This window comes from Somniosus microcephalus, chromosome 1 (assembly GCF_052327205.1).
Source record: "Somniosus microcephalus isolate GS21.2 chromosome 1, FLI_Smic_1.0, whole genome shotgun sequence".
NCBI lineage: Eukaryota > Metazoa > Chordata > Chondrichthyes > Squaliformes > Somniosidae > Somniosus > Somniosus microcephalus.
Window position 1 is genome coordinate 197,612,493 of NC_140987.1, and position 27,574 is coordinate 197,640,066.

At 46.3% G+C, this 27,574-nt stretch overlaps 1 protein-coding gene across 6 annotated transcripts in view; it reads right to left on the reverse strand.

Moving 5' to 3' along the window:
- The window catches only part of adgrv1 (adhesion G protein-coupled receptor V1), a 986,427-nt gene that overhangs the window by 775,971 nt on the left and 182,882 nt on the right, over nt 1–27,574 (reverse strand). For all 6 annotated transcript variants that reach the window (XR_015078534.1, XM_085989059.1, XM_085989068.1 and 3 more), the window contains 5 exons: nt 26,389–27,132; nt 23,028–23,401; nt 18,069–18,239; nt 16,310–16,490; nt 11,927–12,126 (listed from right to left, as the gene is read on the reverse strand). Coding sequence is in view for 5 of the 6 variants with exons in the window: in XM_085989059.1 (XP_085845185.1) it covers nt 11,927–12,126; nt 16,310–16,490; nt 18,069–18,239; nt 23,028–23,401; nt 26,389–27,132 (1,670 nt within the window). In the remaining variant the exon portion in view is untranslated. The remainder of the gene's footprint in view (nt 1–11,926; nt 12,127–16,309; nt 16,491–18,068; nt 18,240–23,027; nt 23,402–26,388; nt 27,133–27,574) is intronic.

Genomic DNA, 27,574 nt, shown 5'->3' on the forward strand with positions numbered 1-27,574 from the left:
TCAGGGGTCCTTGTCTGGCCCGAATTGTGCCAGATTGCCATTTCTCGTTTTTATAGTCCCGGGCTAACACTGGTTGTCCTATTTCGAAACTCCGAGTGGTCTTGTTATTTATATGCTGGAACTGTTTGTTTTCAACTTCCCTCCGCACATTTGGTTTTAACAAGTCCAACCTGGACCGCAACCTCCTGTTATAGAACATCATGGCAGGACTTTGGTTTGTCACTGCATGAGTGGCGTTTCGATATGCCAGTAGGAATTTGTCCACCTTGTGTTGTAGTGGAATCTGATCTTCGCTCATGGCCTTTATTGCTTTTTTGAACGTTTGTACAAATCTCTCGGCCAATCCGTTTGTAGCCGGATGATATGGGGCAGAGGTATAATGTTTCACCCCATTCTTCTTCATGAATTTCTGGAATTGTTCTGACACGAACTGCGGTCCGTTGTCTGAACATATTTGTTCTGGCAATCCATTTCTTGCAAATATCGTTCTTAGCACCGCGATCGTCTTTTCCGAGGTAGTGGTAGTCATCTTAATCACTTCTGGCCATTTAGAATGTGCGTCCACCGCAATTAAAAACATGGAGTCCATGAATGGACCCGCAAAGTCAATATGTACACGTTGCCATGGGGTTGAAGGCCATTCCCATGGATGCAGCGGTGCAATCGGAGGTGCATTTTGCACTTTTTGGCACCCTGAGCAGCTTTTCGTCAGATCCTCTATCTGTTGGTCGATACCCGGCCACCACACATAAGCCCTAGCAAGGCTTTTCATCTTGACTCCCCCCAGATGACCTTCATGCAGTTCCTTTAGAACTCTCTCTCTTAACTTAGGAGGAATAATCACCCTTGTTCCATACATCAATGTTCCTTGACAGACGGACAGCTGTTCTCGTCTTGCTGAGAATGCCGGTAACAGTGGATCACCATGTGCTGGCCATCCCTTCACTGTCACTTCGTAGACCCGGGACAGTGTCGGGTCGTTCCTGGTTTCTCTTTCAATACTTGCATTGGTGACTGGTAAACATTCGATGATGGTCTAGTGAAATAACTCAACAGGGTCAACCGTCGGTGCCTCCTCCTCTGTAGGTAGTGGCAGGCGCGACAGCTCATCAGCATTACCATGCTGCTTTGTACCTTTGAATTCGATCTGATATTGATGTGCCCCTAGGAAAAGGGACCATCTCTGGAGTCTCTGTGCTGTCATCACCGAAACACCCTTCTTAGGGTTAAAAATGGATACCAACGGCTGGTGGTCTGTCAGAAGCGTAAACTTTTGGCCCTGCAGGTAATGATTAAACTTCTTTACTCCCCACACAAGGCTGAGAGCCTCCCTATCTATCTGAGCATAGTTGCGCTCAGCGGAGGTCAATGATCTGGATGCGAACGCAACTGGCCTCTCCAGGCCATTTGGCAACTTGTGTGAGAGTACTGCCCCAATACCATATGGAGAAGCATCACAAGCCAAACAAATAGGCAGCGTTGGGTTGAAGTGAGCCAACACTTCCTCTGAGGTGATCAATGCCTTGCTTTTGCGAAAGGCCCTCTTACAGTCCTCGCTCCACTTCCATGGTACTCCCTTCTGCAAAAGAGCGTTCAGCGGGTGCAGCACCGTGGATAAATTTGGCAGAAACTTATGGTAATAGTTAATCAACCCTAGGAACGACCTCAACTGGGATACATTATCCGGAGCGGGAGCCTTCACAACAGCTTCGATCTTGTCAGGAGACTTATGAAGCCCCTCCTGGTCAATGACATGACCACAGTACGAGATCCGCTTCTGAAAGAACTCACATTTCTGGCGATTAACTCGAAGTCCATATTCTTTCAATCTGGTGAGCACCAGTTCCAAATTTGCAAGGTGTTCCTCGTCATCATCTCCTGTAATCAGAATATCGTCCAGGTAACATTGTCTGCCTGGAATTCCCTGTAATACCTGCTCCATGGCCCTCTGCCAAATTGCTGGAGCCGATGCCACTCCAAAAACCAGTCTATTATACCGGTACAAGCCTCTATGCCTGTTGATCGTGAGATACTGGCGTGACTCTTCCTCAACTTCCATCTGTAAGTACGCCTGCGCCAGGTCTATCTTGGTGAAGTGTTTCCCGCCAGACAACGAAGCGAAGATATCCTCAATCCGCGGAAGCGGATACTGCACCGTGTGAAGCACTGGATTAACAGTGATCTTGAAATCTCCACAGATGCGAACCTTCCCCGGTTCCCCCGGCGTGTTGCTCGATGAACGCTCCATGACGGGAACAATGGGCGTGGCCCACTCACTCCAGTCTACCTTAGACAGTACTCCTGAACGTTCTAGCCCTTCCAGCTCAGCTTCCACAGCAGGTCGTATCGCATAAGGTACCGGTCTGGCTTTGAAAAATTTCGGGTTTGCATGTTCTTCAACCTTGATGTTTGCCGTAATTCCTCTCAGTGTTCCCAGTCCCTGTTGGAACACCTCTTTAGCATCGTCCAATATTCTGGACAATCGTTTAGGTTTGACATCTTTTTTACCGGAATCTACCGTTAGTGCTTTTAAGGAATGCCAGTCCATATTTATTTTCCTAATCCACTCCCGTCCCAGTAGTGGTGGACCTCCCTCAGGTAGCACATATAAGTCCATTCCTCGGCTTTCTTTGCCCTTGTGGACCACCTTTACCTCTATCTTCCCGATGGGGTATACTCTTTGCCCCGTGTATGTTTTCAATACAATCTCCGTATCCCGTAGGGGAATATGTGGGAATAACCTTTTGTAATCTTGCTTATTCATGACCGTCAATGCCGATCCAGTGTCCAATTCCATCTTCACTTGGACTCCTGCTATCTGAAGTGTGACCCAGATTGTTTGGAGGTCTGCTTCATTACCAACATTGTGTACTCTTAGACTACCCAGTTCATTACTGCTGGAGTCTGAATCTGACTTCTGTTCGTTTGAACTGTTCTCTGTCACCTTGTGTACCTTTCTGTACTTTTCCTGCGATGACTTTTTGTTGCTGGTCTTCTTTCCTGACCGGCATACTTTAGCTATGTGACCCAGCCTGCCACATTTTCTGCATTCCTGATTTTTGAACCAGCACTGGTTCTGATCGTGCGTTGTCTTTCCACAACGATAACATCTTACTGTACCCAAGACCATTTGATTGGTGCTGAGTTCCGGTGACTGTAGCTGCATTTCCGCAGTGCCTCTCGCTGCGGCTTCGTGCGGTGCTGCAATAGTGACAGCTTTATCAAGCGTAAGATCATTCTCCTCAAGCAGTCGCTTTTGTGTTCCTTCTTTTAACAATCCACACACAAATTTATCTCTCAGCGCATCTGCTAGTCCTGTTCCAAACTGACAGTACTTTGATAGCTTACGCAGTTCAATTAAAAATTCAGCGTTGCTTTCGTCTTTCAGCTGCGTTCTTCTGTAAAATTTAAATCGTTCCGCTATCATCAGCGGCGTGGGGTTTAAATGATTTTTCAGGACAGTAACAATATTCGCGAAAGTCTGATCCGCCGGTTTATCTGGTGATAGAAGGTGCTTCAATAGCCCGTATGTCTTCGCACCCATTGAGCTTAATAAGGTTAGTGCTTTCTCATCATCTGGTACCTTATTTGCTTTACAATAAACTTCCATGCGTTCTACATACGTGGTCCAATCTTCGATATCGCTATCAAAGGTATTAATGTTCCCATGTTTAGGCATCCTTGCAAGTTTTTAAATGTTTCTTTTTCTCAAAATGGGGGCTTCCCGCGCTTGTCTTCTTCCCCCGCCTACTAAAATGGCGGCTTCCCGCGCTTGGCGGTCTTTCCCGCGCTCGTCTTCTTCCCCTGCCGACTACAATGGCGGATTCCCGCGTTTGCCTTCTTCCCCCGCTGGCTGCAATGGCGATTGCCGTGCTGCTGCCGTTCTCGCCTCCCCAGCGGTTCTCAATTCCCCAACGCTGCTTTTACTCCCCCGTGGTTCCCGTGGGCATTCACGCTTCCCCTGCTGTTGCGCCTCTCAGCCCCGCATGCAGCCCGGTCCTTTACACCAGCTGCGTTTGAGTTCTCCGCGGCTCTCGTGCCTTAAGCTGCCCCAGTCGCTGCGCCTCTCGGCCTCGATTGCAGCCCGGCCCTTTTCACCGGCCGTGGTCGAGTTCTCCGCCCTTTTTCCTCCGTTTTCCCTCCCCCACTCCACAGTCAACGCGGCCGACTTTCTGCTCGTGTCGCTGATCGGCTTACCCACCACCGTGGTAGAAGGGATGATCACTGCCTGTCGCTGATGGAGGGCTTCGTGGTCAGAATTTTTCTTTTTAACCCGGGTTCTCGATGCCTCCCGTGCGATGGTGCTCAGCAGGATGATGAGGGCGAATGCCTCTTCTCGACGCCCGTTCTGAGGACAAAGCTGCCTTGGATGTAAAACTGCCGCAGGGTAAGATCGGACTCGTCGCCACTGTTAAGTCTGTGTGTCCCAGTTATGCTTATTATAAATCACTGGACACAGACCACAAGAATAACTTTAACAGGTCTTTACTATTCGGAGGTCAGGGCTGAACTGCCCAGCAAATCCCTACACAACACTTATATACCGGTGTGGTCACCACCGGTATTACAGTATACAGCAGCCAAGAGAAAGTAGTACATCTCTTCAGGTAGTTCTCTTAAGGTGGAACAGGTTACATACACCACAGTTGTCTCAACAGCATAGGGCCAAAATTAACTCCTGGAATGAGGAGGATCAGTGGGATGATTGCGAATACTGTGGAGTCGGTGGAGCACTCCTGCTCCTTCTGGCTCCACAGCAACATTTTTGTAATTAAAAAACAAACAAATCTTTTGTTGGCCGCCGCTGAAGAATCACAGATCAATTTCTGTAAGGGGATCTAAAACAGGCATCAGGCCCCTGATTTACATATGTAAGGGGCTTAAAGCCTATTTTAAGGTGACGGCTAAGGATGCTTGAAAAATGGCCTAGTTTCACCCCAAAACAGGTTACACAAGGTTCAATTCTACCCCAGAAAGTTTCAGTTGGTTAAGGTAGTGCGTGAATGAACCACAGTCCATAAAGGTTCTAAGTTCATTCACTAGTCTGTGCTGAGTTAACTTATCCCTGGAACGGGGATTTGCAGGCTGCCTCCTCCCTTTCTCCTCCTCCTCCACCTGAGGTGGTCCCAGAACTTGTGGTGGCAAGGGCTGCACCTGTAATGTATATACCTTTAAGGGGGGGAACTACTTTTTACAGCTCATGTATACTGTAGTACCAGCAGTGACCACACCTGTATATAACGTTGAGTAGTAATCTGTACAGATCAGTTGCAGTCTGAGCCACGTTGAGTAAACACCGTTGTACCGTTCTCCGCAGTCTGTGTCTGATTATACACGGACGTAACATTGGCGACGAGGCAGGTTTGAACCTACCTGCAACTCTGCATCACCTCCCGGGGATTCGTTCCTGGAGATCAGTGGATTGGAGGTCAAGGCCAGAGACTCGGGCGTCGACCACGGGCAACCGCCCAGTCATCCAGCAGAGACTCGAGAACTGCGGGGGAGGCTGTCGAGAGCCAAGCTTGGCTTTCCAGTCGAGGTGGTCCAGCGAAACGGGCTGGCAACAGGTAGTGCGCAGACCCTTCCCGGACAGCGGCGGGCTAAAGCCCGACCGAGCGGCACAGCAAAGGGCCGAGCAGCGTCGACGGGGGAGAGAGAGAGAGGGCAGAACGCACAGGGCGCAGCCGATATTCAGGGGCCGAGCAGCGTCGGAGAGAGGGAGAAGCGCGCGAAACCTACAGGGCGCCGCCATTGCCATGAGAACCGGCAGCAGCGGGGGAGGAAGGAAAGCGCGGGAGACGCCATTTTAAGCCATTGGGAGACGCCATTTTAAACCACACCCAAAATGCCGAAGAGTGGCAGTATCACCGCATTTGACAACGAAGTCGAAGATTGGACTACATACGTCGAACAAATAGAGATGTACTGCAAGGCAAATGGGGTGTCAGATGACAAGCAAGCGTCGGTATTGTTGAATTTAATGGGTGCAAAGACGTATGGGTTATTGCGAAATCTAGTAACCTCAACGAAGCCAATGGAAAAGAGTGATAACGACTCCGAAAGCAGGGAACTGACTTGTCTGAAACTACAAAATGTGATCACAACAGAGGATCACCAAACCATTTGGGTCACTCTCAAGATAGCAGGAGTCCAGGTAAAGATGGAATTGGACACAGGATCAGCCCTAACAGTCATAAACCGATGGGACTACGAGCGGCTATTCTCACACATACCCTTGAGAGACACAAAAATTATTTTGAAGACGTACACGGGGCAAAAAGTCTACCACAAAGGAAAAATAAGGGTGACCGTTATATGTAACGGTAAGGAAACACCAAAACTAGACCTGTATGTATTGCAAAATGGAGGACCACCATTACTGGGACGTGAATGGATCTGGAAAATACAACTGGATTGGCATTCCATACAGGCACTGACTGTGGCTGACAAAAAGGATGACGGCGTCACACCTGGGCGACTGTCAAAGATCCTAACTGACGCGAAAGAAGTGTTTCAGCAAGGACTCGGAACACTAAAAGGCATGACAGCGATGATTAAAATTGAAGAAAACACAAGTCCAAAATTTTTTAAGGCCAGACCGATACCGTATGCGATCCGCCCAGCCGTCGAAGCAGAGCTGGAGAGTCTGGAACGTTCAGGTGTACTGTCCAAGGTAGACTGGAGCGAGTGGGCTACACCCATCGTCCCTGTGATGAAAAAGTCATTGAGCAGCACGCCTGGGGAACCAAGGAAGGTTCGCATCTGTGGGGACTTTAAGGTAACAGTGAACCCGGTCCTTCACACCGTACAATATCCACTTCCGCGGATTGAAGATATTTTCGCCTCGCTATCTGGAGGGAAACGCTTCACTAAGATTGATCTGGCCCAGGCATATCTGCAAATGGAGGTAGAAGAAACATCAAAAAAATACCTCACAATCAACACCCATAAAGGTCTCTACCAATACAACCGGTTGGTATTCAGGGAAGCATCAGCTCCGGCTATTTGGCAGAGGGCAATGGAACAAGTCCTGCAAGGGATCCCAGGGACCCAGTGCTATTTGGACGACATCCTGTTCACGGAAGAAAATGACAGTGATCACCTTGCCAACCTGGAGCAGGTGCTCACTAGATTGCAGGAATATGGGCTCCGAGCTAACCGCCCCAAATGCGAGTCTTTTAGAAAACAGATCTCGTATTGTGGCCACGTTATCGATAAGGAGGGGTTACATAAGTCCCCAGAGAAGATTGAGGCAGTAGTCAAGGCTCCAGCACCGGAAAATGTGTCACAACTGAGGTCGTTCCTCGGGCTGGTAAACTACAGGTAGACTACCCTTTATCCGAACTTCCGAAAACCGAAACCCTCTAAAAACTGAAGGTTTTTTCGTTCAGCGTAAGTCGTGCGCACGACATGACCAGAGTGGCGCACGACTTACGCTGAGCAGAGGGTCAGCGTAAGTCGTGCGCACGACCCCCCGCGGACCCCCCGCAGACCCCGACACCCGCCGACCCCCCCGCGGGCCCCCGCCGACCCCGACCCCCGCTGACCCCCGCCGACCCCGACCCCCGCCGACTTACGCTGAGCAGAGGGTCAGCGTAAGTCATGCGCACGACCCCCCACCGACCCCCCCGCGGAACCACCTGACTCTCTTCCAAAGGCTCGAAAGCAACGAGAGCTCTGAGCCCGCGGCGGTGCCGGCCCCTGTTCCGACCGAGCACGACGACCTGTTGGTGGAAATGCGGAACTTCATTGCATTCCAGGCTAGCAGCGACGGACAAGCCACGACTGCGGACCGCCCCGCGGACCCCCGTGGACCCCCGCCGACCCCGATCCCCGCCGACCCCCCCGCGGACCCCCGCCGACCCCGACCCCCGCCGACCCCCCCGCGGACCCCTGCCGATGCCGACCCCCCCGCGGACCCCCGCGGACCACGACCCCCGCCGACCCCCCCGCGGACCCCCGCGGACCCCGACCCCCGCCGACCCCCCCGCGGACCCCCGCCGACCCACCTTCCGAAATCCGAAATTTTCCAAAAACCGAAACACGGCTGGTCCCGAGGTTTTCGGATAAAGGATAGTCTACCTGTACTACCATAAGTTCTTGCCAAATTTGTCTACAATACGACACCCACTGAACACCCTACTGCAAACTGGGGTGCCATGGAAGTGGAGTGACGAATGTAGACAAGCTTTCCTGAAGAGCAAAACACAAATCACATCGGAAGAGGTATTGGCCCATTACAACCCAGCATTACCAATTCGGTTAGCATGTGATGCGTCACCCTACGGCATTGGAGCGGTGCTGTCGCACAAATTCTCGGACGGCTCAGAGAGGCCAATAGCCTTTGCGTCACGATCACTAACCTCAGCCAAGCATAACTACGCCCAGATTGACAGGGAGGCCCTCAGCCTAGTGTGGGGAGTGAAAAAGTTCAATCACTATCTGCACGGGCAGAAATTCACCTTGCTGACTGATCACCAGCCTCTTGTCTCCATTTTTAATCCAAAGAAGGGCGTTCCGGTGATGACTGCGCAACGACTACAAAGATGGTCACTTTTTCTAGGGGCGCACCACTATGAGATTGAATATAAGGGCACGAAACAGCATGGAAATGCTGATGGGCTATCACGCCTGCCACTGCCTGCTGCGGAGGAAGCACCAGCAGTGGATCCTGTCGAAATATTCCATTCGACTACAGTTGAATACCTACCGGTAACTAACGCTTGTATCGAAAAGGAAACCTGAAATGACCCGACACTGTCTCGGGTATATGATTTGACGGTAAAGGGATGGCCAGCACATGGCGACTCACTGTTGCCAGCATTCTCGACAAGGAGAGAACAGCTGTCAGTGTGCCGGGGGACCTTGATGTGTGGATCCCGAGTGGTAATTCCACCCAAGTTAAGGGATAGAGTGCTCAATGAGCTTCATGAGGGTCATCTGGGAGGGGTAAAAATTAAAAGCCTAGCCAGGGCTTATGTGTGGTGGCCGGGAATCGATAAACAAATCGAGGACCTGACCAAGAGTTGCTCAGGATGCCAGAAAGTCCAAAATGCACCACCACAGGCCCCTCTACATCCATGGGAGTGGCCCTCATCTCCATGGCAATGGGTGCATATTGATTTTGCTGGTCCATTCATGGACTCAATGTTTTTAATAGCCGTGGATGCGCACTCGAAATGGCCTGAGGTCATCAAAATGTCCTCCACCACCACGGAGAAAACTATTGCAGTTCTACGGACCATTTTTGCCAGGAATGGCTTGCCAGAACAGATTTGCTCCGACAACGGACCACAGTTTGTGTCCGAAGAGTTCCGGAGGTTCTTGAAAAAGAATGGGGTAAGGCATTACACATCCGCCCCGTATCACCCAGCCACAAATGGATTGGCTGAGAGGTTCGTACAAACCTTTAAGAAGGCAATAAAGGCTATGTACAATGACAACATTCCGCTACAGCACAAGGTGGACAATTTCCTTTTTGCCTACCGGAATGCGACACATGCAGTCACCAACCAGGCCCCAGCCATGATGTTCTTTAACCGAAGGTTAAGATCTCGCCTGGATTTGCTCAGACCAAACGTACGAAGAGATGTTGAGAGTAAGCAATTCCAGCACATCCATGAGAAGCCAACAAGGAGCTTCAATGCAGGGCAACCAGTCTTGGCCCGCGACTACCGAACAAAAAAATGGCAGCCAGGAACGATATGCACACGGCAGGGCCCACTAATGTACACAGTGGACGTTGGGGAGAGCATCGTGAGACGCCATGCTGACCAGATCCTAGAGTCACAGGAACAAGTCAACCCCATGCCTCGCCCATACGTACCTGGTGATGAACCCGACGTACAGGTAGCATCTACCCCAGAAACAGTAGCATCGGAAGCTGATGAACCAACCGATGACAGGGGGCCAGAATCGCCTCCGCAGCAAGAGCAAGACACTCGGGAAAGGCGCTATCCAGAAAGGATCAGGAAGCCTCCCCAAAGACTGAATTTATAAATAGACTATTTTCAGCTAATGTTGCATGTTAAAAGTGTTAATTGTAATTAGTTTGATATTTAATTGTTAAATGAGTGTTATGGTACTGTTAATCTAAAAGGGGGGGGATTGTAATGTATGTACCTTTAAGGGGGGAACTACTTTTTACAGCTCATGTATACTGTAGTACCGGCAGTGACCACACCTGTATATAACGTTGAGTAGTAATCTGTACAGATCAGTTGCAGTCTGAGCCACGTTGAGTAAATACCATTTGTACCGTTCTCCGCAGTCTGTGTCTGATTATACACGGACGTAACAGCACCCTCATGATGGCCAAGTTGTGGAGGATGCAGCAGACCACCACAAACTGGGACACCCACTCCGGTGAGTACTGGAGAGCTCCTTCCGAGTAGTCAAGGCAGTGGAACCATTGCGTCAGCACCCCGATGCGTCTGCTCGATGAGGTTCCTCGTGGCAGCATGACTCTCATTATATGATTGCTACCCACGAGTGGTGGTGTTGCGGAGGGTAGTCATCAGCCAGGTGTAGAGCAAATAGCCCTTGTCTCCGAGCAGCCACCCTCGAGTTTGACGTGGTGGCTGGAAGATTGCTGGCACAGTGGACTGGCGCAGAATGAAGACATCATGACTGCTGCCAGGATACTGGGCATTCACCATCATGATGTACTGGGCATGGTCGGACACCAACTGCACCTTAAGTGAGCCTTTGTGGTTATGATACATCTCAGGATTGATATGCAGCGCCCACAAAGCTATGTGTGTGCAGTCGATGCCGCGCTGCACCATGGGGAAGCCCGATATCCTGGCAAACCACGTGCACACTACGCTTGCTTCTCTGTTTAGAGAGAAGACAATGAAGTCCCTTCTCCTAGAGTACAGAGCCTCTGTGACCTCCCAGATGCAGCGATGGACGGCAACCTGCGAGATGCTAGCTTTGTCCCCTATTCCAGCCTGGAAGCATCCGCTGCTGAAAAATTCAGGGCCATGGTCACCTTGTGAGCCACTGGCAGTACCGTCGTCATCCTGCTCTGAGGCGGCAGGTCTGGTTCCAAGAGGTGGCAGAATTCTGTGACCACCTTCTTGGTGAAGCCGAGCAGCCGAACTCACTGCTCCTGGCTTAGGTGTAGGTAAGAGAAGTGCTCCCTGAAGACCGTGAGTGGTAACGCCTCCTGTTGAGAGCCTTCCTCCCCCTCTTCCTCTACCCTCTGCGAGAAGCTTGTCTTTGTTGCCTCTGCTCCATCTTCCTGTCATGCTGCAGCGCGAGGGGGACTGCAAGTAGAGCCCCATGACTGGGAGCAAGTGGTGTAGTCAAAGGCCTTCCAGTTGCAACCAACACCTTCCCATCGTCCAGCAGCACTCCCTGCACACTTTAATATTATAAATGTCTTCCAGCAAACCAGTATTGATATAAACTCTGCAAGAGCCAGTACAAGAGAAATAATCAACTTACCTCCAAGTTGGATATATCCCTTTATGTAGCAGTGGTGGGGCGTCCCTCGTGCAGCTGAACACACGTTCAGTTGTGCGTGTTTAGGAGAGGGTGTTATTTGGAACTGCTACGTCTAAAATGGCAGGTCGTGCGTCAAATCAGCATTATACGCTGACTGGCATCACGATCTGCCTACTCTGAATCCTGCCGGCGCACGCATGTCCTACCTGCGCTATCGCCCTCACCAAGATGGTGACCAGCACAGGCCATGTTGGATGTGAGGCGGCTGTAATCTTTTCCTGAAACTGGCCTTAACTGCTGGTGCTAAGGTGCCGAATTTTGCGGCGAATATTTAAAATATATTGACAAAACAATTCCTGTTGGGTTTTTTTACGCAATGGCTCCGACAGTCGTTACAATATCATTAATCCAACTAAGAAAAATGTATCTTACTTAATGAGAAGAATCTTTTTTAAAAAATAGGTTTTCAACTCACCTGATAATCAGATGGACTGGCAGCTGTCAGGGGAACAGTTTGGTATGCCACCATGATATTTCCCAGAAGACCCTGTGCACGGACTACTAGTAATCTGAGTAGACCAACCTCCTCCTTCACAGTGATTCTTGGTACAGAGAGTGCAGGGGAGATAATTGTATTTCTATCAGGTGGTAGCTTAGTAGAAAACTGCAGTAGACCTGAAAAATGTTACAGTAAGACATGATATTTCTGAGCTCTGGGTACTTTAAGGCTTGTTTACAACACTTGCTAATTTTAAAGGGTTTTTACATGCCCTAAATCACTACTGCCTGTAGATAATTGTTTCAGTATGAAGTGTTGGTGACTTGGGATAGATACGCTGCCATTTTCAGGGGAGGGAGGCAGAAATTGGTTGGTGTGTGGGATTGAGACCCACTGTTGGGAGACTATGCTGGCGAGGTTGCCTGCACCATTCGTGTCAACTGAACTTTTTCTTTTCCCTTGTACTTGGGCCACCAGAGCCTGGTCCACTTTGCCAGGTTTCTGTGCTTCCATTTCTACCTGCCTCATCCCCCACCTCCTCAGCTATTCACACAATTTCTATGCCTTCTATTATCTGATGCTAATATAATTTCTGCAATTTAATCATCTCCTGTTTTTCATGAAAGCACCTTACAGGTCATTCCTTTTCTTTTCTCTTATGTGTGTTTGATTTCCTGCCCCTTCCGTTTGTTCTGTTCTTTTTTTTTAATGCTGTGCATCTGTGATATGCTTCAGTTTTGACAAAGGCTCCACAACCAAAAAATTGGTCTAGTTTTTCCTGTCACAATAACAGTGAGGCGAATGGTGCTCGCCGTTATTTATGCGCAAATGGTACAACAGCTTCAGGAGAGAAGCAGTGACTAGTTAAATGCCAATATCAGAAAGTTCATATCTGCATTGAGCTGCTCCACCGTCAGCTTCGCAAAAACATCTTGCTGTCTGTCTCACCATTGAAATACATTGAATGGTGTCAAGTTACTGTATTTGCGTGCTAGATACAAACTAAACTCGTTGCAGAAAGTTGTCATGTCATTACAAGCGTAAGTACCCTTTTCCAAAGTCATAAGTGTTAATTACTTCCAGAAAGCCTCTCTGGCACTGAAAATTAACTATTACACGTGTTGGAGTCTCATTCCTTCAACATTAATTGTTGTTGGAGATTTTTTTAAATGTCAAATAAAAACATTTCAAAAAAAAGTTTTACATTTCTTTTCCATTTCTTTATCTCTCTCTCGTAATCCAATCTTTACTTCCCTCACTTTATTTCTCTTTCTGTACCTGATTTGACATTGAATCCACCCATTTTAATTTACACTTCCTTCTCAGTCCTTGCGCTGTTAATTTCATAATCATTTAATCTGATTGGTTAAGGAGATACACAGTTACTTGCCCTGTTCACTCAGGTCCCAGATGCCTTGTGACGCCCATCAACCAAAGCACTTTCAGCAATTTGTCACGCAAAAAATATTAAAACCTAAACATGCAAGAGCAAGTCTAACTAACGGCAAGTGCCGTTAGATGCCCTGCTACAGCAGCAACATTTGGCCCATTAACTCTTCAATTCAATTCTCTCCACAGGTGACCTGCTATGCGTTTTAAGCCATTTTTGGTTTTGTTTCAGATTTCCAGCATCTGCAGTTTTTTGTCTTTTGTCCTTTGTCCAACTATAGGCTTGATGTTAGATAGTATGTAGTCAGTTATGTGTTAGACAGCACACATAAAAGGGGAAACACCTGTGTAAAATATACAAACCAGCTTCAGTGGTAGGACTATTGCTTTTCAGTCAGATAGTGATGGGTTCAAGCCCCACTGCAGGATTGAGTACATAAGAATTAAGAGCAGGAGTAGGCCATACGGCCCTTAAAGCCTGCTCTGCCATTCAATAAGATCGTGGCTGATCTTCGACCTCAACTCCACTTTCCCGCCTGATCTCCATATCCCTTGATTTCCCAAGAGTCCAAAAATCTATCTACCTCAGCCTTGAATATTCTCAATGATTCAGCATCGACAGCCCTTTTGGGTAGAGAATGCCAACGATTCACAACCCTCTGAGTAAAGAAATTCCTCCTCATCTCAGTCTTAAATGGCCGACCCCTTATCCTGAGACTATGCCCCCTAGTTCTAGACTCTCTCAGCATCCCGGTCAATCCCCCTCAGAATCGTATATGTTTCAATGAGATGACCTCTCATTCTTCTAACCTCCAGAGAGTATAGACCCAATCTACTCAATCTAAGGCAAGTATATCCTTCCTCAGATAAGGAAAGCAAAACTGTGCACAGTACTCCAGGTGTGGTCTCACCAAAGTCCTGTACAATTATAGCAAGATTTTCTTACTCTTATACTCCAACCCCCTTGCAATAAAGGCCAACATGCCATTTGCTTTCCTAATTGCTTGCTGTACCTGCATGCGAACTTTCTATGTTTCCTGTATGAGGACACCTAAATCTGCCTGAATACCAACATTTAATAGTTTCTCACCATTTAAAAAATATTCTGTTTTTCTATTCTTCCTACCAAAGTGAATAACCTCACATTTCCCCACATTATACTCCATCTGCCACCTTACTGCCCACTCACTTAATCTGTCGATATTCCTTTGCAGGTTCTTTGTGTCCTCCTCACAGCTTACTTTCCCACCTCGCTTTGTATCATCAGCAAACTTAGATACTTCACACTTGGTCCCTTCATCTAAGTCATTAATATAGATTGTAAATAGCTGAGGCCCAAGCACTGCTTCTTGTGGCACCCCACTAGTTACAGCCTGCCAACCTGAAAATGACCCGTTTATACCTACTCTGTTTTCTGTCCTTTAACCAATCCTCTATCCATGCTAATATATTACCCCAAACCCATGAGCCCTTATCTTGCGTAGCAACCTTTTATGTGGCACTTTACTGAATGGCACCTTACATAATCTACAGGATTGAGAACATAATCTAGGTTGATACTTCAGGGAAGTACTGCACTGTCAGAGCTGCTGTCTTTGGGATGACATATACTGCCAAAAAGGCCATGGCAGTATTCCAAGAGCATGGAAGTTCTCCAGATGTCCAGGCTAACATTTATCCCTCAACCAACACACTAAAACAGGTTAACTAGTTATTTAGCTCATTGCCATTTGTGATCTTGCTATGTGATAAACTGGCTGCTGCGTTTGTCAACTTAACAACTAACTACACCGCAAGTAAATCCTTGGCTGTGAAGCACCTTGAGAATGTGAAAGTGTTATATGAATGCAAGTTATTTCTTTACCTTTGCTTTCTCCATCACAGCTCATTCCCCTTGGTATGGGCCCCATCTTTGCTCCCTTAAGTTCAAGGAGCACAGACTTCAGCACATCTGGTGCACAACTGGTTTAGCCATTCCTCACCAGATCTGGCTAGACCACATCAAGCACTATTGGACCACACACTCCTTTGCCAAAACCACACAGTGCTCCAGGATCATCATGGAGGCAAAGATAAGCTCCAGTTTCTTTCCTCAACTATCCACTGTCTCCTTAAACCTCTGTCCCATGTGCCCTCCACCCTCACCAACCAGAGCAAGGATCTCCTGGACTAGTTTATCACTAATAAGACCATCCGTTCAGCTGCCTCTGCTGTTTCCCTTTGTCCACTATGCTAAACCTTCCCCTAGCACTGCAATTATTTTGACAATAAGCAGCATTATTGTACATATGGTAGAGCTTGTCTGCAGGTCTTTCTGAAGGAGATGGCACAGCTCTGTCACAGCATCCTTTTAAGTCTCAGCCTCTTTAGACAGTCAATTCCAGCAGTCACAGTAGCTGCGTCGGGTACAAGAGGCCTATTTTGTTGCATACCAAGAGGACCAGGCAGCTCACCTTGTGGGTCACCCAAAATCATGGATAGCCCTTTCCTTGACTTATTGCCTCTCCTCTGCCAATTGCATTAAATCAGATTCCCCATTGCATTCAAAAATGCTTATAGCCACTCACCTGTCAGCAGTTAGACAAACTGCAACCTCTGCATACGGGACTAGCAATGCAACATAATGGTATGTTTTAGCCTTGAAATATGAGGTGTCTTCCACTTAAGTATCTATTATGCTGGCAAATAATAAGCTCAACTACCCTAACATGCAATCTTCAGCATAACAGTACATAGAAGCCACTTCCACTGACAGCAAATAGGCGCCATGCAATACTGCATAGCTAACATCAACATTAATTTTCATTTTAAATGGTGAAAGTCTCAGTTTAACTGAATTTTGAATCCATTCAAATTAGACATTTCCAATTACTGTAGTAGTTAATTTTTAATCACAATATAATCATCAGCTATATGATGGCAAGTACTGTTTATTTGACATATACAAAGCACAATTTACAACATAATTACCATTTGGATGGTCACTGGATTTTATAGTGATTTCTGTGCTGGTCTTCTCTGGGTCTATACTGGCCCCACTAGTTGGAGTAGAGCCCATTTTTCCATCTCCAGATATTGCAGAAACCAGTGAAATTATGAAGTGTTCAGCAAGCTCAGGTAAGTCATCATCCACAACATGTACATTCAAAACCTTCATAAAAATCAGAAGCACCACAATCAGAATTCAATAACCCAAGAAACAAATTAAGCTGGCAAATAATATGATAATGAATACTAAGTGTCAACGAAGTGTTTTATTTGAACAGTAGATGTTGAGAACCTATTTAAAAAAGGCAATACCTAATTTTACTTTTTATCTATTCAATGCTTTTGCTCCCACTAAAATTATTTAGCAGAATTTGAAGTAGTCAAGATGAATGAAATAAAGAGAATTTCCCCTGTGTACAAGATGCAGCAATATCATAAACACATTCTTTATAAACACATTTGCAATGTATGCAGAAGAAATCTTCCCCCATAAAGAATGGAAAGGACAAATGTCTGAATACATCTACCCATAAATCGTTTCCATCTTACTTTGAGGTGGTTATAGTAAACAAACTTTAAAAAAAAATTTACAGAAGGACCGACCACTCTTTTCATCTCTAGGCTTGAGGTTCAGCTCTGAGTAATGCAGGTTGTCTTTCTCTGTTAATTGTAAGATTATTTTGAACTACAGGCAAGGGAAATTAAGGATTCATGCGTATATAAACTATGTAAGCATAGTTAGATGTCAGGAGGCTTTTCTTTATGCAGAGGGTTATCGACACTTGGAATAAGTTACCAGCTCACGTGGTGAGTGTGGATTCACTGCAACAGTTCAAAAAGTTGCTGAATGAATTCCTTGTTGTGGCTAATGTCACTGCATACAAAAGGTAGGTGGAATGTTTGGTATATACCTCATGGTCACTGTGATCTCCTAAACCCATTTTGATCAAGTTAGGGAGTCAGACAACATTTCTAAGATTTTTTTTCCCCTGAATTGGCCGAGGATTTTTTATATCTGTTTTTTGACTGCCCCAATAGATCACATGACTCAGTTGAAGGACTCCGATTGTCATTTTTAGGTATAAATGGGTGGAGCTGTGCCATGTACGCTCCACCCAATTGTACCAGGCATTGAGAGGCATAACCAGCGATCTTTAAAGGGACCCCTAGTGGCCGCTCAACAAAATAGCACTCCTGCTCCTCCTTGGCCTTCCCAAAAAAACTCCAGCTGTTCACAACATTCCTCCAGGATTTCTACCCTGTCCGCTAGGCCCAACCTGCTAGCCAGCTCAGTATGATAGCCAGCCAATTCCTTGCCCTCCTAGAACTGGTGAGCTACAGCAGGGTACCCACATGTCGCCCGCAGCTCATTGGCATGCTAATGAAGCCCGAGCTTCAAAATGGCTTGGGCCTCATGTCAGCACAAATGAGCAGGTGGAGCAGCAGCTCTTCCGACTTCACGCTCACTTCAGGTGCTACTTGAAAGTTGTCCGGACAATTATCATAATCTACTGTTAATTCTGCCTTCCGGAGATATGCATCTGAAATCAGAAATTCATGATAAAATGAGATAACGCCTGTAGCCCACAGCTACACTGCACCATCTGTTGGTGCACTAAAGTGCTGCCCACCGCAGCGAATAACATTAATCTTCAGTGTAACAACAGAAAATGCTGGAAAAACTCAACAGGCCAGGCAACATCTGTGGAGAGGGAAATAGAGTGGTTAGCTTTATCTTCACCTCTGAGCTTTGCCACGGAAGAAAGGTGATAGTGCCACTGGCGTTGACAAAATCACTAATATTGCTGTTGTCAAATTCAATCTGCGTGATACTGTAATTCACATAGACATAGTCTAAGGCTCCTCTCGTTCTTTCCACAACACATGATATTGTAGATCCTTCATCAGATATCTACAAGAAAAAAACAAAGTAACAATTTGCTGGTAGGCTACACAAAAATATCCAACACAGAAAACATTTTTGGATTTAATTGGAGGGGAAGTAAGAACAAATTCTATTCAAGAAATGAGAGAAGGATTAGAATAAATAACTACAGGCAAATTAGCCACGTCAGTTGTAAGAGTGGGTAAACTCTTAAGGGCCGAAATTCGAAGAGCACGGTGTGTGCCAGGGTGGGACTTTCAGTTGCAGACTGGGAAGGATATTAACCCAAATCCTGGTAACAGGGTTATTTAAATATTCGGTATGGGCAGCAGAATCTCCCACCCCAAGTAGTCAACGGCAAATTGAAGTGGCACCCTGCTACTCTGATAGAGGGAGACAGGGGCCCTTATCAAACTGAAAAGAACCTTAAAAAAATGTTTCTTATTTCCTCAAAGGGAAATAACAGTATGCATTATAAGGTAATCAATCCCTCTGGCATCAATCATCTTTGCTGGGAAACTATTTTGCGGTCATCGGAAGGCCCAGTACAGAAGCTGAGAGTTCTGCTAGGCCTAAAATGACATCTCGGCAGAATTCACAAGGTAACCCAGGAATCTGGAGTCCTTCGAATCCAGATCAAAACACTAAGCATTTAAGAGTTGCATGGGATAATATATTTGTTAAAGACAAGTCACGTTTGACAAATTTAATACAGTTTTTGATTAAGTAATTGATTTCATATATAAAGTGAGTACAGTAGATGTAATGTATATAGATTTTCAGAAGTAGGTTAATAAGATGACTCAAACGGGATTTGTTTCAAAAGTTCAGACATTTTCTCTGAGGAAATATAGCAGTATAATTGGAAAGTTAATTGATGGACATGAAATAAAGGGTTACGTTTAATGGGCGTTGCTTGGACTTTTTTTGATTTAAAAAAAAAAAGTTTTATGGGATGTGGGCGTCGCTGGCAAGGCCAGCATTTATTGCCCATCCCTAATTGCCCTTGAGAAGGTGGTGGTGAGCCGCCTTCTTGAACTGCTGCAGTCCGTGTGGTGAAAGTACTCCCATAGTGCTGTTAGGTAGGGAGTTCAGGATTTTGACCCAGCAACGATGAAGGATCGGCGATATATTTCTAAGTCAGGATGGTGTGTGACTTGGAGGGGAACATGGAGGCGGTGGTGTTCCCATGCGCCTGCTGCCCCTGTCCTTCTAGGTGGAAGAGGTCACAGGTTTGGGAAGTGCTACCAAAGAAGCCTTGGTGAGTTGCTGCAGTGCATCTTGTAGATGGTACACACTGCAGCCACAGTACGCCGGTGGTGGAGGGAGTGAATGTTTAAGGTGGTGGATGGGGTGCCAATCAAGCGGGCTGCTTTGTCCTGGATGGTGTTGAGTTTCTTGAGTGTTGCACTCATCCAGGCAAGTGGAAAGTATTCCATCACACTCCTCACTTGTGCCTTGTAGATGGTGGAAAGGCTTTGGAGAGTCAGGAGGTGAGACACTCACCGCAGAATACCTAGCCTCTGTCCTGCTCTTGTTGGCACAGTACTTATGTGGCTGGTCCAGTTAAGTTTCTGGTCAATGGTGACCCCCCAGGATGTTGATGGTGGGTGAGTCAGTGATGGTAATGCCGTTGAATGTCAAGGGGAGGTGGTTAGACTCTCGCTTCTTGGAGATAGTCATTGCCTGGCCCTTGTGTGATGCAAATGTTACCTGCCATTTATCAGCCCAAGCCTGAACGTCATCCAAGTCTTGTTGCATGTGGGCATGGACTGCTTCATTATCTGAGGAGTTGTGAATGGCACTGAACACTTTGCAGTCATCAGTGAACATCCCCATTTTTGACCTTATGTTGGGGGGAAGTTCATTAATGAAGCAGCTGAAGATGGTTGGGCCTAGGACATTGCCCTGAGGAACTCCTGCAGCAATGTCCTGGGGCTGTGATGATTGACCTTCAAGCACCACAACCATCTTCCTTTGTGCTAGGTATGACTCAAGCCAGTGGCGAGTTTTTCCCCCCGATTCCCATTGACTTCAGTTTTACTAGGGCTCCTTGATGCCATACCGTGTCAAATGCTGCCTTGATGTCAAGGGCAGTCACTATCACCTCATGTTGGAGGGAAGGTCATTGATGAAGCAGCTGAAGATGGTTCGGCCTAGGACACTGCCCTGAGGAACCCCTGCAGCGATGTCAAGGACAGTCACACTCACCTCACCTCTGGAATTCAGCTCCTTTGTCCATGTTTGGACCAAGGCTGAGGTCGGGAGCCGAGTGGTCTTGGCGGAACCCAAACTGGGCATCAGTGAGCAGGTTTTTGGTGAGTAAGTGCCACTTGATAGCACTGTCGATGACACCTTCCATCACTTTGCTGATGATTGAGAGTGGACTGATGGGGCGGTAATTGGCCGGGTTGGATTTGTCCTGTTTTTTTGTGGACAGGATATACCTGGGCAGTTTTACCACATTGTCGGATAGATGCCAGTGTTGTAGCTGTACTGGAACAGCTTGGCTCGAGGCGCGGCTAGTTCTGGAGCGCAAGTCTTCAGCACGATAGCCGGGATGTTGTCGGGACCCATAGCCTTTGCTGTATCCAGTGCGCTCGGCCATTTCTTGATATCACGTGGAGTGTATCGAATTGGCTGAAGACTGGTTTCTGTGATGGTGGGGACTTGAGGAGTAGGCTGATATGGATTATCCACTTGGCACTTCTGGCTGAAGATGATTGCAAACGCTTCAGCCTTGTCTTTTGCACTCACATGCTGGGCTCCACCATCATTGAGGATGGGGATATTCTTGGAGCCTCCTCCTCCCGTTATTTGTTTAATGGTCCACCACCATTCACGACTGGATGTGGCAGGACTGCAGAGCTTTGAACTGATCCGTTGATTGTGGGATCGCTTAGCTGTCTATTGCATGCTGCTTCTGCTTTTTAGCATGCATATAGTCCCGTGTTGCAGCTTCTCCAGGTTGGCACCTCATTTTTAGCTACGCCTCATATGCTCTTCTAAACTTCTTATTGAACCAGAGTTGGTCCCTTGGCTTGGTGGTAATGTTAGAGTGAGGGATATGCTGGGCCATGAGGTTACAGATTGTGGTGGAATACAATTCTGATGCTGCTGATGGCCCACAGCACCTCATGGATGCCCAGTTTTGAGCTGTTAGTTCTGAATCTATCCCATCTAGCATGGTGGTAGTACCACACAACACGATGGAGGGTGTCCTCAGTGTGAAGGCGGGACTTTGTCTCCACAATGACTGTGCGGTGGTCACTGCTACCAATACTGTCATGGACAGATGCATCTGCAACAGGTAGATTTGTGAGGACGAGGTCAAGTAGGTTTTTCCCTCGTGTTCGTTCTCTCACCACCTGTCGCAGGCTCAGACTGGCAGTTATGTCCTTCAGGGCTCGGCCAGTAGTGGTGCTACCGAGCCACTCTTGCTGATGGACATTGAAGTCCCCCACCCAGAGTACATTCTGTGCCTTAACTACTCTCAGTGCTTCTTCCAAGTGGTGTTCAACATGGCGGAGTACTGATTCATCAGCTGAGGGAGGGCGGTAGGTGGTAATCAGCAGGCGGTTTCCTTGCCCACGCTTGACTTGAATCCATGAGACTACATGGGGTCCGGAGTCAAGGTTGAGGACTCCCAGGGCCACTCCTTCCCGACTGTACAGCCGCCACCCCTGGTGGGTCTGTCCTGCCGGCGGGACAGGACATACCCAGGGATGGTGATGGACAGTTTGGGACATTGGCTGAAAGGTATGATTCTGTGAGTATGAGCATGTCAGGCTGTTGCTTGACTCGTCTGTGGGACAGCTCTCCCAATTTTGGCACAAGTCCCCAGATGTTGGTTTGGCAAACAGCAAAGAGGATTGTAAAATAGTTCATGGAGATATAGACAGGTTAGCAGAAAGGGTAAACGGGGGTAGATGGAATTTAATGTGGATAAGTGTGAGGTAATACATCTTCAGAGGAAAAACAAGGAATGGGAGTATATGTACTGAGTGGAAAGACTGCTGAAGTGAGTACACGAACATAGAAACCAAAGGGTTCAAATACATAATTCCCTGAAAGCGCAAGTGCAGGTAGACAAATCCATAAAAAAGGCCAATAGCATTTTGTGTTTTATAAACTTGGGCATGGAATTCAAGATAATGATAAATTTGTACAAGTTAATAGGTAGGCCACAGTCAAAGTACTGCAGTGCTGTGCAGTTTTGTGCATCCATTAAAAAAGGGACATTAAAGTAATCGAGAGCGCACAATGTAGATTCACTTGGATGATACCAGAGATGAGAAATTATAGTTAGGAGGAGAGACTTGAAATACTGGGATTATTTCCACCAGAGCAGAGAACACTACAAAGAGATTTAATAGAGGTTTCTTAAATTATGAAAGGTCTTGAAGGAGGAATAAGAAATGACTGGTTGGGAGTCACCAAATTAAAATTGTCACTAAGAGAGGTAGGGAGAAATTTCTCGATGCATTGAAATTGTTGGAGCATGGCATACGTTGCCACAGGGAGTAGTTGAAGTAGAGGCCATTGAAGCTTTTAAGGAAAAATTGGATAAATATTTGTAGCTATAGGTTTATGGGGGAGAGAGCAGCCCAGTGGGAATAGATTTGGATTGCTCTAGCAGAGAAGCCTTACAGGCACAATGGCCAGAATGGCCTCTTCCTGGGCTATAAGCTTTTATGTTTTACGATTCTAAATATAAAGGCCTCAAATTCCTTAATTCACGGCTAAAATCTTACACCTTGGAAGTGCCTGACGCTGTTAGATTCGTTTTCAGCAATACGAAAATATAAATTTCACCTGTGGAATGCAGGTCCCAGTGAAACCAAACAATCCATTGGCATTATCACTTTTTTGTATTCGTAGCCTGGCTGTGGTATTATACTGTGATATTCTGGCTCCACCATGCGCAGCTGTCACTTTTAATGTGAAATATTCCTCTCCTTCCTCTTCGCTGTCATCTCTTGCAGCAACTATAAATGACTTCTTTTTTTCTCCTTGTCTATACTCCAGGTATCCTGATATTGGGTGCAGGTCAGTCTTTGCCGGAGAAGCATGAATTTCATGGATTTCTGCTCGGTTCAGCTTGCAAACATACATTCTCACATCTTGCATTAGTCCTGTGAACCTGTTCCGCCCATCAGTATCTGCCCCAACAGTTAGAGCACCAGGGCCTAGAGATGCAGAATATTATTCAAACAATTTTAGAATACAGAACTACTTTCAAATATTATTGTAATTTCCATCCAAAATGTAAAATTCTGGATTATTATGGTGTTGTTGCATAAATCTACTAATATATAAAACATAATATCTGGAATGAAAAATAATGACAGTCTCCTAAAAAGGCTACAATTTAAATAGGGTAATATGCCATATTACAGAATGGAGAATTGTTCAAATTAACTATTACAGGTTGAGCGTTCAAAATCCGGAGTTCTGGAATACGGAATATTCCAGAATCCGGACACCGGGATGATTGGTGGCAGGGTCGTCTGGAATCCGTAAAATGTTCCGGAATCCAGAACTCCGGATTTTGTATGCGCAACCTGTACTTCAAAAACTTTTGTTGTCTTTTTTTGAAAAATCCTATGAAAAATGCGAGTGATGCAATAAAACTTTAGTGTTGTGTTTTATCCTCCTTAATCTGCACAGCTCCACTAAGTGTTTCCGCCAGGCTGCGGCCACGGCACCACGCCGCCCTGGTGGCCTAGTGTGGGCCATCGGATGCTCTGCAGAGCTCGCAGCATCCCTCCCCTTTAACAGAAGGGGAGGGGCGGAGAAACGCGTCAGCGCTACACGGAGCGGCCCAGGCATTTCCGGACTTGGAACATGTTTCTGATGTCCGAAGTCCGGAAACACCTGAGCCCAGGTTGCGATATTTCCGGACTTCGGACATCAGAAACACGTTCCGAAGTCCGGAAAAACACGAAAACCGGCTCGGCCTCGGTCCCGAGGTTGCCGGATTCAGGACGCTCAACCTGCATAATCTTGTACTATGTTTTTCAACTTGCAGAAGAAGAATGTGGGTTTCAGTTGTTACAGCTCAAATGAGATTATAAAAAGGACATTGCCGGCAGAAAAACAAGTGGTAGAGTTTCCGCTAGTAATATCAACGCAATCCGGGCAGAATTGGCTGAACCAGCCCTAAAAAAAATCGGAGAATCGTAAATGAGTTGAGTTATGCCCAAAACCACTCACGTTCTTGTTTTCCACGCTCTTTAACACTGGTTCAAGATTCAATTTGCCCAGATCAGGCCCCGCCCACCTTGTTCATCTTCATTGCTTTCAGTTTCCCTTCTCGTGTTTGATATATTTTTTATCCACACTTTTGGTTTGTGACTTTTCCCTTTTTTTCCCTCTCTCCCACATGGCAGCTGTCTTTCACTCTGCCAGCACATTTCACACTTCATCTAGAGCCATTGTCTGTTTCTTTACCTATCCTATTACTATCTCGTCTCACCTTGAATATCTCTTAATGTCTCTTCTTTCATCCCCTCCCCCATTTCCCAGCCCCCCAAACTGCCTTTTTGTTTCCTTTTCTCTCAGTTCTGTAGAAGGGTTTCGACCCGAAACGTTGACTCTATTTCTCTCTCCACGGATGTTGCCTGGCCTGCTGAGTTTTTCCAGCATTTTCTGTTGTTACCCCGCCCACAAACCTGGCCACGCCCCCAGGTTGAAATTGCGAGAGTCTACTGATTGCGCTAGTTTGGGAAGGCTCTTCAAATTGCACTCATCCTCTTAGACGCGCAGGCACTAGTAGTCACGTTTTTAAAGTTTTTTCCACGTCAAAAAATATTTAATTTACTAAGAAACTGACTTGTGTACACCAATGAAACTATTAAATGGTTCAGTATTTTTTTTGAGTCATTTTCAGTGATTTTAATTCAGGTTACTCACAGGTGGAGGACTGGACACCAATGTTCCCTCTCAGCTGCGCACGTGCGCAGCCGCGCAGTGATCTACAAGGTCCCGCGCAGGCCGCTCACAGGCTCATCCATTGGAAATACCGCGCATGTGCAGAAATTTAAAGGGTCCATGCACTGAAATAAACAGGCCGCCCACAACAAAGTGCAGCCTAGAGGAAACACTGCTGGACACCCTTATTATAAATGCATATTTTTGCTGATAAATCCATTTTCAGCTGTATTAATAAAGCTGCACTAGGTTAGCACTCTTAAATACATCAAGGAATACTTTGCAATGAGAAAGAAAAAAAAGAACCGATTGTGTTCTAACACCCTGCCCGATTGTGCTGGTTTATGGAAGATTTTACGTTTGTGATTATGCAAATAAATTTTAGCAGAAACTTGAACTGTATCCTAACCAGTGCAATTTCATGCGCATTTTGGGTCCAATTTTCTGATAGCACCCAGAGCAGAAACTCTACACTGTTCAGGTAGAAATTTGTCTTGGATTATACTGTAAAACGGGCAGTATCACATCAGTCGCCCATTATATGTCCCGCCTGCTATTCAATTATATTGACATCAATGGAAATGAACGTCCAGCAGGGCATATAACAGATGCCGATGCAATACTGCCCATTTTGTGCAACCACCCAAGACAGATTTCTACCCCAGCAGTATTAAAGTAGGATCTAACGGGACACATATCACCATAGAATGATAGAAAAATTTATTTTATATAATAATGGCATGAGAATTACTTTAATAAAAATATTGGCTACATTTATGATAAATAACTTATTACTCATATTAAAAATGTATATTGCAAACCAGAGTGTTGATTTAATTTTGTCCATCCTCTTTTAGAAATGCTATGGCTAGAGTAGCATTTAATCTAATTTCCCTGATCACTCCAGTTGTAGTTGTCTTAAGTTGGTGACAGTACCTTTCCCAACGACTGGGTCAGAGATTCTAAAAACACTTGGCCAGTCTGCATAGGATGGGTATGATCACTGTGGCCACTCAGTCATCAAGGAGCAAGCAACATAGCCATCTTCAAATTGTCACCAGAAGTACCACTGCCACTAAAGGCTGCATCCAAAATCACCTGTTTTAATGATGAACTCCTGGCAATAACAATACTGCCTCCTTTACACTGGTGGTTCGCCATTGATAACAAAATCGTATCGGCACAAACTAGCAATGTAAATGTACCATTCAACTGTATATGGTCATCAGTCTTTAGCACTTACCATCTGCAATTGTTTCCCCTTTGAGGCTCTTAATGCCACCAGGAAGCAGAGTCCCGTCCAAATAAAATTCAATTATCCCATCATCCACCACGATCATAATATGTATCCAAGTCTTTTCTTCCACATATTTCAATGCTGTTACTGTGGCAACATGAGTAACATTTGACCCTAACAGAGTGTAGTGGAGCATTACTGACACAGAGGATTCATTTGTCATCACTTTCATAGCATAATAAATGCTGCCATTGTTCCTTATTTTTGAGATGATAAACCCATCAGTGTTGGGATTAGGTATCACCCAAGCAGATAATGTAAAATTTGTAAGTGTATTATTCATCCTTGGATGATATTCTGGGCTAATGGTTCCATAAACACCTTCTGCCCCACTAAAGTACAGAGCATCTGTACCCGTGTGATGTCGCCTTGTGTGAGGCCGTAATTCAACAGAACTGGGAAATGTTCCAACCAGTATAAAGTCTGTCATTTCAGGCAGTCCATGTCTGAATGCATTGGACAGTATCTCCCATCCAATTCGAACATCCTCAAATGTGCCTTTTTGGCGCAGAATGGTGAAGTTTGTAATATAGGACATATCATCAACTGAAAGCACGTCTTCCGCAACTTCCCTGTCTTGGCTTTCGGTGTCCAGAATGAAAACTCCAAAAGGATCATCATTAAATGGAATTACAACATTCACACTTAAGCTGTTATTTGATAACTGACCCCCAGGACCAGGAGACCCTCCTATAAAGTTAACAAAAAAGTTCATTAGTTTTCCCAGACAGATTCTACTAGACAAATATCAATTTTTATAAAAGATTGTGTTATCTTTTCATTTTAAAACAACTATAAATGTAACTCTAGCAAAGAAACTAAAAGATAAGGGCCTAGAAATTCATTGTAGCCACTTTTGGGACGTTAAAGTAGGGCGGCCGCTAAAGTTTGCGCCCGCCGCCAAATCGAGGCCACTTCTGCGATATTCATTAGCTTCGCCCTAAGAGTTTGCTCGAGCGCTAAAACTGGTGCTGGACGCCTCTCTTTAGGCGCTAAGCCGCAGGTGCTGAGCGAGAGCGCCCAGGCCGGGCGCAGCGCAGGTGCGGCCATCTCGTGATTGACAGCAGACACCCTGGCGCCGGCCAGCTCTTAAGGGGGAAGGGTCGACTTTGTCTGCTGCCACGCCCTGGAT